The sequence below is a fragment of the Oreochromis niloticus genome, linkage group LG11 (assembly GCF_001858045.2).
Source record: "Oreochromis niloticus isolate F11D_XX linkage group LG11, O_niloticus_UMD_NMBU, whole genome shotgun sequence".
NCBI classification, from domain to species: domain Eukaryota; kingdom Metazoa; phylum Chordata; class Actinopteri; order Cichliformes; family Cichlidae; genus Oreochromis; species Oreochromis niloticus.
In genome coordinates, this window is record NC_031976.2 from 21,866,884 (window position 1) to 21,882,240 (window position 15,357).

The 15,357-nt window shown below is 42.1% G+C and overlaps 1 protein-coding gene across 7 annotated transcripts in view; it reads left to right on the plus strand.

Annotated features, from left to right (window-relative positions):
* Window positions 1-15,357, plus strand: part of myh14 (myosin, heavy chain 14, non-muscle) — a 31,485-nt gene that overhangs the window by 7,013 nt on the left and 9,115 nt on the right. For 2 of the 7 annotated variants that reach the window (XM_019364809.2, XM_019364811.2), the window contains exons 4-34: window positions 462-618; window positions 1,552-1,579; window positions 2,447-2,561; window positions 3,457-3,504; window positions 3,823-3,834; window positions 4,918-5,010; window positions 5,110-5,173; window positions 5,378-5,476; window positions 5,570-5,713; window positions 5,809-6,023; window positions 6,116-6,268; window positions 6,569-6,742; window positions 6,988-7,161; window positions 7,283-7,397; window positions 7,691-7,759; window positions 8,913-9,118; window positions 9,203-9,324; window positions 9,477-9,546; window positions 9,636-9,796; window positions 10,682-10,790; window positions 10,937-11,068; window positions 11,184-11,390; window positions 11,493-11,630; window positions 11,961-12,084; window positions 13,299-13,470; window positions 13,556-13,768; window positions 13,850-13,994; window positions 14,080-14,286; window positions 14,409-14,513; window positions 14,718-14,870; window positions 15,048-15,296. In XM_019364809.2, the coding sequence (XP_019220354.1) occupies window positions 462-618; window positions 1,552-1,579; window positions 2,447-2,561; window positions 3,457-3,504; window positions 3,823-3,834; window positions 4,918-5,010; window positions 5,110-5,173; window positions 5,378-5,476; window positions 5,570-5,713; window positions 5,809-6,023; window positions 6,116-6,268; window positions 6,569-6,742; window positions 6,988-7,161; window positions 7,283-7,397; window positions 7,691-7,759; window positions 8,913-9,118; window positions 9,203-9,324; window positions 9,477-9,546; window positions 9,636-9,796; window positions 10,682-10,790; window positions 10,937-11,068; window positions 11,184-11,390; window positions 11,493-11,630; window positions 11,961-12,084; window positions 13,299-13,470; window positions 13,556-13,768; window positions 13,850-13,994; window positions 14,080-14,286; window positions 14,409-14,513; window positions 14,718-14,870; window positions 15,048-15,296 (4,173 nt within the window). The remainder of the gene's footprint in view (window positions 1-461; window positions 619-1,551; window positions 1,580-2,446; window positions 2,562-3,456; window positions 3,505-3,822; window positions 3,835-4,917; window positions 5,011-5,109; window positions 5,174-5,377; window positions 5,477-5,569; window positions 5,714-5,808; window positions 6,024-6,115; window positions 6,269-6,568; window positions 6,743-6,987; window positions 7,162-7,282; window positions 7,398-7,690; window positions 7,760-8,912; window positions 9,119-9,202; window positions 9,325-9,476; window positions 9,547-9,635; window positions 9,797-10,681; window positions 10,791-10,936; window positions 11,069-11,183; window positions 11,391-11,492; window positions 11,631-11,960; window positions 12,085-13,298; window positions 13,471-13,555; window positions 13,769-13,849; window positions 13,995-14,079; window positions 14,287-14,408; window positions 14,514-14,717; window positions 14,871-15,047; window positions 15,297-15,357) is intronic. The other 5 variants (XM_005472613.4, XM_019364810.2, XM_019364812.2 and 2 more) reach the window with 5 other exon arrangements.

Sequence of the window (15,357 nt, forward strand, 5' to 3'; positions counted from 1 at the left end):
TGTCGTCACTGGCTGCGTTTACAAGAGGTGCAATTTTCCTTTGAATTTTTAAAATCAGTCCTCCTGTGCACATTCCTGTGCATTAATATGTAATCCCGGATGCTCTATACAATCTTGGCAGCACTCTTGCCTCCCTTCTGTGCCTTCTGCTATAGCAACAGTTTAATGAGATCGTGATACTGCAGATTTTACACAGGCCGCCCACAGAACATGTAATTTTTGTCAGTCTACTGCAGTCTGGCCTAAATTACTTGTATTAAGTGCGTCAGAGGTCAGAAAGGTTGTAGATTTTGAAAAATAGTCATTAAACTCACTATCTTCTTCATAAATTTGTATTTTTGAATTATAGAGTATAAAAAATAGGACTATGAGAGGGTAAGGCATATTCTTCTGAGATTGACATCCTCCACGTAAAATTAGGTCAGTGTGAATCTCTCTGTCCTGTGTGTGTTTTCTTCTAGACATATTCAGGGCTTTTCTGTGTGGTGGTGAACCCTTATAAGAACCTGCCGATCTACACAGAGTCCATTGTGGAAATGTACCGAGGCAAGAAACGCCACGAGATGCCCCCTCACATCTACGCCATATCAGAGGCTGCTTATCGCAGCATGCTGCAAGGTACTTAGCCCTGTCTGTGACCTCTAACTCTTAGTCAACTCTGACCCTGTACATGTTCCGTGATCTTTGATCACTAAGCCACATTGTGAATACTGTTTCGAGGTGTGGTATATTCCTGGCTGTTATCAAAAGCCTCAAAAGTTAAAACAAATATACGGGATGGTATTTTTACAACTGAGATTTCCAAGAGTGGCACTCCTTTTAACGAACAGTCAATCCAGTAATATAACTGTGTATTTGTTGTCGGTAACCGCATAACTTTACATGTAATAGCAATTCCTGACAGATACTTTTCATGCCCTCCCTGCCTTTCATGCTAAGTTTATTAAATGAGACAGAAAGGGTCGGTTGAGCAATGTCTCTGCCTTTGAGTGACTACCTGAGATAACAGAACAGGGCAGATGAGACTCTTTAGTCGAAATTACTACCTCACACCTCCTTAAGGGTAGGTGTGTTACCGAGGTGATTCAACCTGTATGACCAGTATGAATTCTTCCAGGCTGAGCGCGTGGGAATCTTAAAAGCAAATGCAAGCAATGTTGCAAACAGTGTCCACCCATTGACTACCAGTGCTGAGTGGTTTGGCAGCCTGGAGAGGCCAGTTCAGCTGGTGACCAGCTTCGCTTTACAGCTCTTATTGAAAAGAAGTGACTGACATCCCGAGAAAAAGGGCTCAAATACACAGAATTTGGCTGCATGGATTTCCACAGCCCTTCATGCCCAGTTTGTGGGGGTGGAAGTTTAATATAACATGAGCCAGCTAATGCCTTAGAAAGCCTCTTCACTCCCATGGAGCAATCTACAGTGTGTTATTTCAAGGAATCATATGTCATTTATGTAATTCATTTTTATTTATTTTAGCCAAACCTGTTGTTGAACGGTTGGCGTTTTATGTCGCCCCCATGACCTTGTGCCGTGTTTTCTCTCCCACAGACAGAGAAGATCAGTCAATCCTCTGCACGTGAGTAGCCTGCAGCAAGACATCAGTGTGTCTCTGTGTACATGCTTTGTCATTTGGGAGGAGCATTTTTCTAGTGTTTGCTGGAGTCCTTCTGCATTTGTATATTTAGTGTGCATTTGCTTTAATTAGTGTGTATTGAGGCCTGCGTGCACTCATGTGTTTATATTTGTAGCTAAATGTGGTGCAAATCAAAACACTCTGGTCCTTTTATATACATCAGAAGAGGAAAATGTGATAATTTCAGAATTTTATCTGGGATTTTATATTTTCTCCAAGAAAAAAACAAAAATCTCAGCTGAGTAAATTTGCATCTTAGTAATTCTTCCATGTAGCTACGTACACAGTTTCTAGAATTGAGAGAAAAATAACAGAGAAAATGAACTAAGACTTCAGTACCATATTGTGAATATAGCCAGCCTCCTGTCTGTGTGCACCCTACCTGCTTGCTTCCCTCATATTCTACCATCCTGCTCTTCTTCCTGTCAGACTCTTCCTGTCATTGTCAAAGCTCCCAAATCAGGCTCATCTTGAGTCAGTCTCAAAGTCTGTGTGTGTGAAACGATTCGGCTGATTCTTTCAGATCTTTTACAGCTGCTATTTTTGTTCCTTTCTCCTCCATTATTCTCCAAAAGCAACAACACTAGCATTGCCTATATCCTTCACACCTGCCTTCTGTTTAGACCTGTGGTCTTTGAATGCACTGCATGGGCTCTAATGTTTATTATTGTGATGAGTGTGCGTTTGGCCGCTTGTTCATGTGGATTCTCTCTGTGTAAAAATTATATATACCAATTCATGATTGAGACCATATGTTGAAGACAGAACATTTAGCTGTGTTCCTTACATAGTTTTGTGTTTGTGTTTCAGAGGAGAGTCCGGAGCTGGGAAAACAGAGAACACTAAGAAAGTCATCCAGTATCTGGCTCATGTTGCCTCCTCCCATAAAGGTGGCACTCTGGGTAGAAAAAAGGAAGCTGTGCAGGTATGTTACAGCAGAGGTGCAACAGAAGTGTGAACAGAAGAAGAGCAGCTGGGAGAACACATCACATACAGAAAGGCTTTTATAGAAACTTGGGAATAAAACAGGAGGGGAATAACAGGAAGGATAGAATGGGTGAAGAAATAACCAAGGATTGATGTGAGAAACCAATAACTGCACTCTGCACTTTGCACTCTGCAAATACTGTACAGTTTAAATGAACTATTTCAGGTTGACATTGCTGTTTACATATGAGGCAGTCTTCGACCACTAAATCACCAATCTAGGAAGAATATTGCATGTTTTAAGCGTGAAATGCTGCCCAGCTGGTGTATATGTAAAGAAAGACTGATGCTACTTGATGTCTTAGAGTTAACTTTGGGTCTAAAAAGGGGGCTGTTAGTGTAGAAAGGCTAAAAACAAAGTGGAAACAGCTTAAAAAGATTGTCTTACTTTCTGTGACTCGTGCACTGCAGTGTTTCAAGTGATTATTAAAGGTAGCCTGTGGAGCTTAGCTGTAAATTAAACAGTTGTGTTTACATTACATGAGTGTTACTCTCCAAAATGCATTGTGTCTCTAACAATCATGTCGAGTCAGCTTCTTTCCTTATAAAACCATATGTTAGCTCCTGCATTGTTGACATCCAACTTCATGAGCTAGCACTCTTCTTCTTCTTCTTTTCTTTCTTTTCTTTCTTTATCTTCTTCTTCCCTGTTAACTGATATTATAAGACATACCAGGTTTTCTGTAGGTGAAGTTAAGTTTATTGTATCTTAGCTCGGAGTGGGCTTCTTCTTTGAATCGTTCCAAGCATTATTTCTTACCTTCCTTCTTGCACTGGTTTTTCCTTCATTTTCTTCCGTCTGCACTGTCCTTCTCTCTTGCCTGCATGTTCAGATGGACGGCTCTAGGTCCTTAACAAGAGGCAGCACTATGGTGAACAGGGTGAGTTAACTCTGTCTTGCTGCCCTGTCCTTACTTTTGCTTTTCTCCTGCCCTGATTTCTGCCTAATGAACTCCGACTAACTCAAAGCAGAGTAACCTTAAACCATTGAACTGTCACTGCTGATATTGTTGCTCATTAACAGTGAAGCCCTAGACTGTATATTTGATTTAGCCTGCTTCTGTTTTTTTGTTTGTTGTTATGATTGTTGTCTTATTTGTCTTTTTATTGTTTGTTTGTTTATCCAATCCACATGTTTACCCATCCACCCAATCTCCTCCCCCTTAAAACTTCATTTTTTTCAACACACAATTCACCAGAGTATGCAATATGTGAGTATGAAATATTTAGAAAACTTGGGTTTTTATTTATGGGGAGTCCTTCTTTAAAAGTGAAACTCTTCCTGTAGAATATTTACAGGTCTTGATATGATTCTCTTGCTTCATAGTGAGAATCATATCTTCCTTCTTTCTGACTTTCATCTGAATAACCCGTGGTCTTGTGGGTCTTTAGTTCTGGTAGTTAGTTCAGTCTCTACTGTTATACTCAGCGGGCAGGTGGTTGCAAAGTGTTTCTGCTGTAGATGTGGTTTTAATAACACAATCTGGACATGATGCAATTGAATGATGTGGGAGCGGGTGTGTTGTTGCAGCTGTTTGTGTGTACAGCGTTTGAAGTGTACATACTCAACTATATGGCTTTGTTAATGTGTGCAGTGCACACATTGTTTGCTCTGTGTTTTGTCGCTATCAAAGGGCTGGCCTCTTGCTCTCTCTGTGTGCGTCTGCCTTTTGTGTTGACTGACTGGCATTCTTTGATAGTTTTTACCATAAAACCATCTCCTGTAACTACCTCCTTTGATGCTCATCGCTGGCTGCTGCTGCATCGTCAGCTGCTGCTGCATCGTCAGCTGCTGCATCGGCAGTGCGACAACTGCAATAATGCATTGCAGCGAGCTTGAATCAGCCAATATGTAGCTTCACATCTCGCTGTGTAACAGTGCTTCTCAACCAAGTCGATAGTTGCCCTTTATTGATTTAAAAAATCAATAAAAAGGTTTCAAAAAGGAAGTTATTAAACATACGAAAAGCAAATGTGCAACACAATTGATCCCCTTATTACAGACTGCTAATAAGAGACAAGTATTTAAATTATGTTGAGAATCATTTGTTCTTGTGACGGGGAATTGTGAGTGTGTTGGATGCTATATTGGGCCCTAAAATGCATCAGTATGTGTCACTGCTCCTCAAGACTGAGTCATGCATTTTTTTGTATTTTACATAACAGATCGTTAGTTCCTCTCAGCAGAGCAGTGTTAAAGTGTGCATTTTAGTCCAGAGGCCCCCATGGAAGTCTTTCTGTGAAGCTGTCATGTCCGTAGTTTTGTCTGATCAGACGCCTCCTCTGTTTCACAGGGCGAGCTGGAGAGACAGCTGCTGCAGGCCAACCCCATACTGGAGGCCTTCGGCAACGCAAAGACTGTCAAGAACGATAACTCCTCTAGATTTGTAAGAGTGGACTTGATTCATTAATCGGATAGGAAAAGTTCTGCTGTCAGTGTAAAAAGAAATGAACTGAAACATGAGCCACCTCTCCTACTTTTTCAGGGTAAATTCATTCGTATCAATTTTGACGTGGCGGGATACATTGTTGGTGCCAACATTGAAACCTGTATCTTTCTGCTTACTTTGTGAAACTGCACTTCCTCCTGCCTTTACAGCAAAGGGGAGTAAGAAGGCAGACAGTCTTTCTGAATTTTTACTTGGATGTTTGCTTGTCCATGTTCATTTGGAATAGCATTTAAGGGTTTACCTGTGTACAGTACTAGAAACAACTTTAAAATGGTTGCACATATCCATAACTATATAAATTCAGACCTCCTTGAAAAGTCCCGGGCCACCCGTCAGGCCAAGGATGAGAGGACTTTCCACATCTTTTACCAGTTGTTATGTGGAGCGTCAGAGGAAACTCGAGGTGAGTACAAGTGTCATTACAAAACATATATGCTTTTTTTGCAAAACCGACTAGTAAACTGTGTCTAAAGCTTGCTGTATTTTATGTCTCTAGCGGACTTGCTCTTAGGAACTGCTGATCAGTATCGCTTTCTCAGTGGAGGCTCGATACCTGTTCCTGGTCAGAGCGATTCAGAGAATTTCACCCAGACTATGGACTCCATGGCTATTATGGGCTTCACCCCTGAGGAGTTGATGTGTAAGAGAACAGAGGCGGAAAAAAAAATTCAGTATTTTGTGTCTTCAATCCTTGCTATGAGTCACCTTCCTCCTCCCCGTCTCACTTCTCTGCAGCCATGCTGAAGGTGATCTCTGCTGTGCTCCAGTTCGGGAATATATCCTTCATGAAGGAGAAGAACCATGACCAGGCGTCCATGCCTGATAACACAGCTGCTCAGAAACTCTGCCATCTGCTGGGCGTCAATGTGCTGGAGTTCACTCGGGCCATCCTCACCCCGAGGATCAAAGTAGGCCGAGAGTATGTGCAGAAAGCCCAGACTAAAGAACAAGTAAGATCTTATGTGCAAAAAAGGTACACATGCTCATACATAAACAAACATTTGTCCCTGTGGAGTGTGACTATATATACGTTTTCTCCTAGGCTGACTTTGCTGTGGAGGCCCTGGCAAAGGCAACATACGAGCGTCTGTTCAGATGGCTGGTCCACAGGATCAACAGAGCTCTGGACCGCAGACAGAGACAGGGAGCCTCCTTCATAGGCATCCTTGATATCGCTGGATTTGAGATCTTCCAGGTGTGTTCATGTGATGATGCAGTATAGTGAGAACTTTAACCCAATCTAGCACTGAGGAGGATTTTGTTCTCAAAATATAATAAATTGTTTGTAATAAAGTGAAACATGTAACATTGAGGGATATTTCTAGCATTATATTTGTATTTTTTGTGGAGAATAAAACAGCATTATTATGTGCAGTGGTGTGAATTATACACAGTTTTATGTCTTTACAAATCCAACAATGTGCCTGTACTTTTTCAGTGTACATAACATGAATTATTCAATCTTTGTTTGCGTTTCTAAACCGATCCTATGCAGCTCAACTCCTTTGAGCAGCTGTGCATCAACTACACCAACGAGAAGCTGCAGCAGCTCTTCAACCACACCATGTTCATCCTGGAGCAGGAGGAGTACCAGCGAGAGGGCATCGAGTGGAACTTTATTGACTTTGGCCTGGACTTACAGCCCTGCATCGACCTCATCGAGAGACCAGTACATACACACTAAAACACATTCTTACTTTTCATGAGATGAGACTAGATCCTGATAACTGATATGTGCTTTCCATACAGATGGGACAACAGATTGTTTATTTATAGTTAAATAAAGTGCAGATTGTGCACGAGCCCACTGATTAATTAATACAAGCAAACAGCATCAAATAATTCTTTAATATTTTGTCATTTTGAATGAGGAAATCCATATTTTGCCTGTAATTTCCCCCCTGTCCACGTCAGGCCAACCCACCTGGTGTTCTGGCCCTTCTTGATGAAGAGTGCTGGTTCCCTCGGGCCACGGATCGCTCATTTGTGGAGAAGCTGTCTGGTGAGCAAGGCAGCCATCCAAAATTCTTCAAATCAAAGCAGCCACGTGGGGAAGCTGACTTCTCCATTATTCACTACGCTGGAAAGGTATCCCTTGACTTTTGTTTTTCTTTAATCTATCCTTTCAAATTAAGGCAACCCACATTTTGACTTTCAGTGATGATCCATCTCAGCTTTGATTTCTACCATGTGACCTCTCCTTCCACAGGTGGACTACAAGGCAAATGATTGGTTAGTGAAGAACATGGATCCCCTGAACGACAATGTGGCGTCTCTTCTCCACCAGTCATCTGATCATTTTGTCTCAGAGCTTTGGAAAGAGGGTGAGACTGTCTGATTCACACACTTTCTAAATGCTGCCTTTACAGATTTTGTATTGAAAACTTCAGCATTTTTTCCAACTGTGCCAGTTATAAATATTTAAGCTATTCTGGTGCAGAAATGTATTAACGTTACTGCATTTCTCTCCTCTCTTACATGCTGTTTCTTTCTTGCTTTCTTCTGTTCTGTCTCCTTCTTGTCTTCTCCTCTTTTGCCTGCTCTTTTCCCCTTTTGGGCTCCTTCTTTCCTTTCCTATGATCTTGCTCCCTGTGGTCTTCTGATGCTTCCCGATCAGACATTCAAACTCTTCCTCGTGTGTACTTCTTTGACTCCTATGCCACACTGCAGACTAATGGCGCAGACAGTAGGTTTTTGTACCTCCTTACAATCCTCCCTCCGGCCACTGTTGTTTGCTGGCTGCCCAGTTTTTGTTGTCTTTTATTGCTTTTTCTGCCATTTTCCCCTCTTTTTAGTTGATATTTTTGTGGTAGTGTTGTGTTGTATCATGTTGTCTTTGTGCTGTTGTGTTGCTCTCTAATTTCTCTTTCACCACGTTTTTGGCCTTCAGTAAAAGTGCCGTGACTCTGTGGTGACACATTTCTTCACTGATAGTAATTCTCGTAGTGATTCTTGTTTGTAGAAGTTTCACTTCATTTGTCACAAAAGCCACATTCAGGATCACCTTAGAGTGTCTGTCTGTAACTAGAAGAGCTTTATTGAATTCAATTCAATAATTTAAAATGAGTCAATTGGTTGGCCCGGACACATTTACAGTCATGTTAATTAACATGCATGGTCTCTAAACGAAAAAAATGAAAGCGTACTTGCGTGCAGAAATGTGATCCTGAATCAGCTTTAGAGACGCAACATGTTGCTTTAGAATATTGACATGTAAATAGCGTAGCATGGTTTAACCAGTGTAGACCTTTAGCTTTAGCTTTAGTCATCAAAGAGTGATCAGTGTGTTTTTTTAGTTTAGATCACATCTGATGAACTGGAGCATATTGATCTGAGTGGTGATACTGGCTTCTCTGTTCTCTCTACTTTTTACTCCTGTGTGTGAAATTAGCTTCATACACTTAACAAAATAAATCATCAGTCTTTTCAGGCAGATCTGCAGCTGTGCCTGTGCAGACATGTCCAAAGTTAACAGGTTGAGCTTGAAAAACATTACCTGTGAAACTCATGCACTGTATTAAGTGTTATTGTGTTTGTGTGTGTGTGTGTGTGTGTGTGTGTGTGTGTGTGTGTGTGTGTGAGTACTGGCTGTGGAAATAGATGCTATGGTTCTAGTTTTAAAAACTAATGATGGCCAAAATCCATCTCATATATTATTTCTGTCCAGAGCTTGATAGGAGATATGAAACCAGGTGTTGTTGCTATTGTGTAATAGCATTAACCTGTTCACTCAGTCATGAAATGCCAAATCATGCTTATTTATTTATTCATTTATTTTTAACTTCAGCTAATTGATCATTTCTGCCAAAAGTGAGACCCTGTGCTCTGTTTCCTTCTAGTGGACAGGATTGTGGGTCTGGACCAGGTGTCGTCAGGAGAGAGCAGCGCGCCGGTCACATTCGGAGCAGCAGGACTGAAGACGAAGAAAGGAATGTTTAGGACTGTTGGGCAGCTTTACAAGGAGTCTCTTACCAAGCTGATGGCCACACTGAGGAACACCAACCCCAACTTCCTCCGCTGCATTATTCCCAACCACGAGAAGAGGGTGAGGCAGGCGGTCAGGATAAACTAGTGAGAAGGGATAATAGCCTTCTTTCTGCTGACTCTTTACCCATTTACTTTTCTTCAGGCCGGTAAGCTTTCCCCTCACCTGGTTTTAGACCAGCTGAGATGTAATGGTGTTTTGGAGGGCATCCGTATATGCAGACAAGGATTCCCTAACCGCATCCCGTTCCAGGAGTTCAGACAGAGGTGCGTATTTGTGATGGTCTTTTTGATTAGTGAAGTGTGAACTACACACACACGCTTCATGCTACTTTAAGAATCTTTTATGGCACCTACCAGTAAACCTTTGCGCTCATTGTATCATTCACTCAATTGCACATTTATCATTTGTCTTCCAGATATGAGATCCTAACCCCTAATGCCATTCCTCGCACCTTCATGGATGGCAAACAGGCATCAGAACTCATGGTACGTAACTTCTAAGCAGCTAAAACTCCACAGCGTTACATACAGTTGTTCAGATAGAAGCTTGACCAACTCCCCTGCTGCTCTTCTAGATCAGTGCTTTAGAGCTGGATAAAAACCTGTTCAGGGTGGGTCAGAGTAAGGTCTTCTTCAGAGCTGGAGTCCTGGCTCACCTGGAAGAAGAAAGAGACCTGAAGATAACTGATACCATCATACGCTTCCAGAGCGCTGCCAGAGGCTTTCTCTCACGCAAGTAAGACTAATTACTAATAGAGAACTATTATAGGCATCCCGTTAGTTTTTAATGTCTTTTATATATAAATTCAATATAAAATATAAATGGAAGAATACGATGAAATTCATGTTACTTTAGTTATTGGTCAGTTTAACAGCCACTTTTTGCTACCTGAGGTAAAAGAGATGGAGGACGATAAACATGTAGTACGGGTGAGGTTTCTCTGCAGCGCTAGTAGCTGTGCAGTTGGCAGTTTTGTATTTCACTCTTAAAGGAGCATTAATATTTAACAATTTGTCAGCCCCTATCAGTGACTCAGGAGTTGCAACAGTTTTGAAAGGTATTTGGCAAAGCCTGACTTACATAATTAATTATGGTTATATGTTTACACTGGTGACTGAATGGAAAAAAGTCTATTCATTGTTATACGTCATTTGATTAATCTGGTGTCAGGTACATTTCTGTCATACATTTAAGACACAAAATAAGTTTTAGTTGTTTTACATAATCTATTGTTTAAAGATTTATTAAAGAATAACAAGACGTGAATTAAAGTCTAAATGTTTCCATGTCCCGAAAAAGTCTCCTTAATAAAGATGTTTATTAATAAACTTCACTATGTTAGTGATGTCCTAAAACAGCAAAGTAAATATGTGGAAGGTGTGGTGGAGAACAGGGGAAACATAGTTATGTGGACCAAAACTCATTACCAATAATTGATAGTTGTTTGTTAACCCTGTCAAACGCCTGCTGATATTACTCAGTACTGCAGCATCTTTCAGTACCTTTTCAGGTGAATATAGTACGTGTTAATACCCCTACTCTGATTCGAGAGGTACACTGTGCAATATTAAATAAAAATGTGATTCTCATTGATGATTTTGTTTGTTTTATTGCTCTCAGAGCCTTTTTGAAGAAGCAACAGCAGCTTAGTGCTCTGAGGGTGATGCAGAGGAACTGTGCTGCTTACCTCAAACTCAGGAACTGGCAGTGGTGGCGACTATTTACTAAGGTGCTGTGCAAACTTCTCAACATAGACATGAAATGCAAACCACATTGAACATAATATATAACTAAAGGCAAGGCGCTATGAGTTTAGAAAAGCTTGTAAGGTTGGGAATATTCTTCATATTGACCCCTGTCCTCTCACCCAAACAGGTGAAGCCCTTGCTGCAGGTGACCCGACAGGATGAGGAGATCCAAACCCGGGAAGCAGCGCTACAAAAGGCCAAAGAACAACTCACCCGAGCGGAGCAGGACTACACAGAGCTGGACAAGAAGCACGCTCAGGTAAACAAACCTCATCCTCATTGTGCTTCCTATCCATCACAGTTCTGTCTTTGCCTGTCTTACTGTCAGTCGGGGCCTCACTCATCACCCCTCCTCCGTTTCTGTCACATTGTAGCTGCTGGAGGAAAAGGCAGTGCTGGCTGACCAGCTGCAGGCAGAGGCAGAGCTGTTTGCAGAGGCGGAGGAGATGAGGGCCAGGTTAGCCAGTCGGAAACAGGAGCTGGAGGAGGTTCTGGGCGAGCTGGAGACTCGACTGGAGGAAGAGGAGGAGAGGGGTGTGCAACTGGCCAATGAGAAGAAGAAAATGCAGCAGAATATACAGGTTATAAAGTTGCTGTTTTTTAATGTCAGAACTTTGTAAGAAAGATTGTAAATTGACATTAAAACAAGCTTGTCTTGACATTGCTTTCTCTGGTTTTGTCAGGACCTAGAGGAGCAGTTAGAGGAGGAGGAAAGCGCCAGACAGCGCCTCCTGCTGGAGAAGGTTACCCTGGAGACCAAAGTAAAGAGTCTGGAGACAGACCTGGCCACTGCAGTAGAGCAAAGAGAACGACTCGGCAAGGTGAGCGTCACATAAAATTTTGTCAAGCAATGAAAAAAATTATTTCTCTTTTCTTTTTAAAAAGGTTGTTTCACAACCTTAGTAGCAAACCCAAGCATTACAACATTACAATTACAGTTACGCACTTACATTTTTCTTCATTATGTTGGCTTCATTTTCTAAATAAATTGAAGAAAGAAGAAATAATAACTTGAAGGAAATAAAACACGATGAGACTGGGATTGCAATGAGGTAAAATAGGTCAGGAAGGGTTGCTACTTGAAAGCAATTATCCCTGCACAGTTACTAATAAAAAAAATGTTTCACGCATCATCGTTTCTCTCTGAGCAGGAAAAGAAACAGCTGGAGGAGCGTCTGAATGAGGTCACGGACCAGCTCACTGAAGAAGAGGAAAAGACAAAAAGTTTGAACAAACTCAAGAACAAACAGGAAGCTGTCATCGCGGACTTGGAGGGTAACTATGCTAAACTGATTTTGACCTTCACACAAACTTGTTTCCACACAAGTAATCACACTAAGGTTGACATTTATGTATTCAAGAAGCACGTCTCCCAGCAGGAATGGACGCTGTAGTCCCGTCACATGCCCAGACACAGTGAGATAGATAGATAGATAGATAGATAGATAGATAGATAGATAGATAGATAGATAGATAGATAGATAGATAGATAGATAGATCATATGTCGCTACATGAAGCTTTAAAATCAAGAGCTCCATTTGTACTTAGATCGAAAACAACATATAGGAGACTTATTTGAAAGTATATATGTCCAGAGCTTTTACACCTGCAAGAATTTTTCAGGTAAAAAAAATCCTTCAATGTGCTGTTTGATCTCAAAGATTTGACGAATTAGTCCACTCATCTGTCGAGAGCTGCAGTTACACGTGTCAGGTCTGCTGAAGGTGCAGCCTGCTTCCCAGTTACAGCAACGCAACACTGTCCCAGATGGTAGTGCGGAGGGGTTTTTGTATTTATTAGTGCTGTACAGTGTAACCGATGTGCAACAATCAGAAAGCAACGATTTCTTTCTGTCACTCACTGGTTTGTTTTGACAAACATACCTCCCTCTGTTCAGTCACCTTATAGATGCAATATCATTTTCTCTCTTAAGCCCATATTCAGCTACTTGACATTAAAATAACTCCTACAGAATTTAATTCTAATGGTGGTCCCTGCATTGGAAAGCCACTGAGCCCCTTTAAAGCTTACTGTAAAAAAGCTTCTGCTGTAGAAATGTGGCTATTAAAACTGTTTTAAATCACAATCTGAAGTTTAACTGTCTAATCCAGAATTCTATAAAAATATCTGAACATGTAACAAAATAGTCAAAACTCCGATTTTTGTGCACCCTTACTGAATGGACACTGTTTTCTGCAGTGTCAGGGTTTCTGCAGTCAAAGCAAAGAGCATGACTCAAACTTGGTAGGCAGGAACTGTTTTAAGGTAGTTTACTGCAAAAAAAGAAGTTTACAAGCAAGGCGAGTTGAAGAGCAGATATAAGTACAGGTACTAATGAAGAAAGTGGAAACAAGTTGAGGTAGGTGTGGCATGACAGGGGTTTAGTGACATCTGGTGGGTGGATGGGGAAATGCAGGCTGATTTACAACTGTAATAACTTTACTGTTTGAATTCTGTGATTTGTAACTTACTCCATTGCTATTTGCAGAGCGCCTAAAGCGTGAAGAGCAGGGTCGCTTAGAACAGGAGAAGTTTAAGAGGAGGATGGAGAGTGAAGCTATGGAGGCCCAGGAGCAGCTGTCAGACCTGGGAATGCTGTCCTCTGACCTGAGAGGCAGTCTGGCTCAAAAGGAAAAAGAAATCACCTCCCTGCAGGGCCGGTGAGACACAGAAAAGTATCAGAGACGCAGTAACTAAAATATAAGCCTGTAATGGATTTTTGAAGTTTTTTTGTGAATCTCTCAGGTTGGAGGAAGAAGGTGCACGCCGTACTGAAGCTCAGAGGTCCCTAAGAGAGGCCTTGTCCCAGGTGTCAGAGCTGAAGGAGGAAGTAGAGAATGAACGAGGGATGCGGGAAAGAGCAGAGAAACAACGGCGAGACCTGAGTGAGGAGCTGGAGGCTTTGAGAACTGAGCTAGAGGACACTCTGGACAGCACAGCTGCACAACAGGAGCTCAGGTAGATGATGAGGACAAAACAAAGTTTACATTTAGTGTTTTTGTTATCAGACCAGAACTCACGTTTCTTATAACTGCACAGGTCTCGACGGGAAGCAGAGTTAAGTGAGCTCCAACGATGTGTTGAAGAGGAGACTCGCCGGCACGAGACCCAGCTTTCAGAACTCAGAGTCAAACACAGCGCTGCCTTAGACAGCCTGCAGGAGCAGCTGGACAACAGCAAGAGAGTACGAGAAACACAGAAAAATTCAAATGCACATGCATGGAGACATGCGCAGTCTCTCATCGTGTCTCACCCATGCTCTGCTTCAGGCACGACAGTCCCTTGAGAAAGCCAAGGCAACGCTGGAGGAGGAGAGGCAGAATTTGACCTCTGAGCTCAAAAGCCTCCAAGCAAGCCGCTCAGAGAGCGAGAGGGGTCGTAAGAGGGCCGATAACCAGCTGCAGGAACTGAGCGCCCGTCTGGCTCAGGCTGACAGAGAGAGGGAGGACAGGGAGGAGCGAATGCACAAGCTGCAGGTACAAATGAATACCAGTTTACTGATATTAGAGCTTAGGTTTGTGGTTTTTAGGTGTGTCAGTAAAGAAGTATTCTGTTTCTGTTCTGTTGAATGAATTTAACCTAAATTTCTCTCTTTTAGTGTGAGATTGAGTCCCTCTCCGGCAATCTGTCCTCCTCTGACTCCAAGTCTCTTCGGCTCGCTAAAGAAATCAGCAGCCTGGAGAGCCAGCTGCATGATGCCAGGGTAACAAATGCACACAGACACCAAGGCTGCATTTGATTTGGACATTAGCCTTTGACTGTTACAGACTTCTCATGTTTAAAAAAGAAAAAGTAACTATTTCTTTAAAATCCTGAAGAAAATCCTCTGACTCTAGTAAATTAAAAGAATTTGGTCCACTGATGACTCAAAAACAACCTCATATGCACCATTGCTCTTCTCTTTTAGGAACTGCTACAGGATGAAAGTCGCCAGAAGATGGCCCTTGCCTCAAGGGTGCGAGCGCTGGAGGAGGAGAAGAATGGACTGATGGAACGACTGGAGGAGGAGGAGGAAAGAGGCAAAGAGCTGAGTCGACAGATCCAAACTCACAGCCAGCAGGTAAATCTGAGGGCTGCAGTGACTTTGTTTACCTCTTAAACTGCTGCTTTAGAAAGATATCAGTTAACATTTTCCACAAAATCACAGAAGTGCTTTCCTTCAGACAGTCTCAGTATTAAATGTAAAGTTCTCTGTCTATATCTATGACTTATGTATGTGTCTGTTTTACTTCCACAGCTGACAGAGCTACGTAAGCAATCAGAGGAGGTGAACAGTGCCGTGGAAGCTGGCGATGAGATACGCAGGAAGCTCCAGAGAGAGCTGGACAGCGCCATTCAAAGAGAGCGACAGAAGGAGGAGGAGAAGGAAAGAGTGGAGAGGCAGAGGGAGCGACTGAGGGAGGAAATAGAGGACATGACCATTGCCCTGCAGAGAGAGAGGCAGAACTGCACAGCCCTCGAAAAAAGGCAAAAGAAATTTGACCAGGTTAGAAACACACCACTGCTTCTCACATATGCACAAAGGCTGCAAATGTCTTTATGCACAG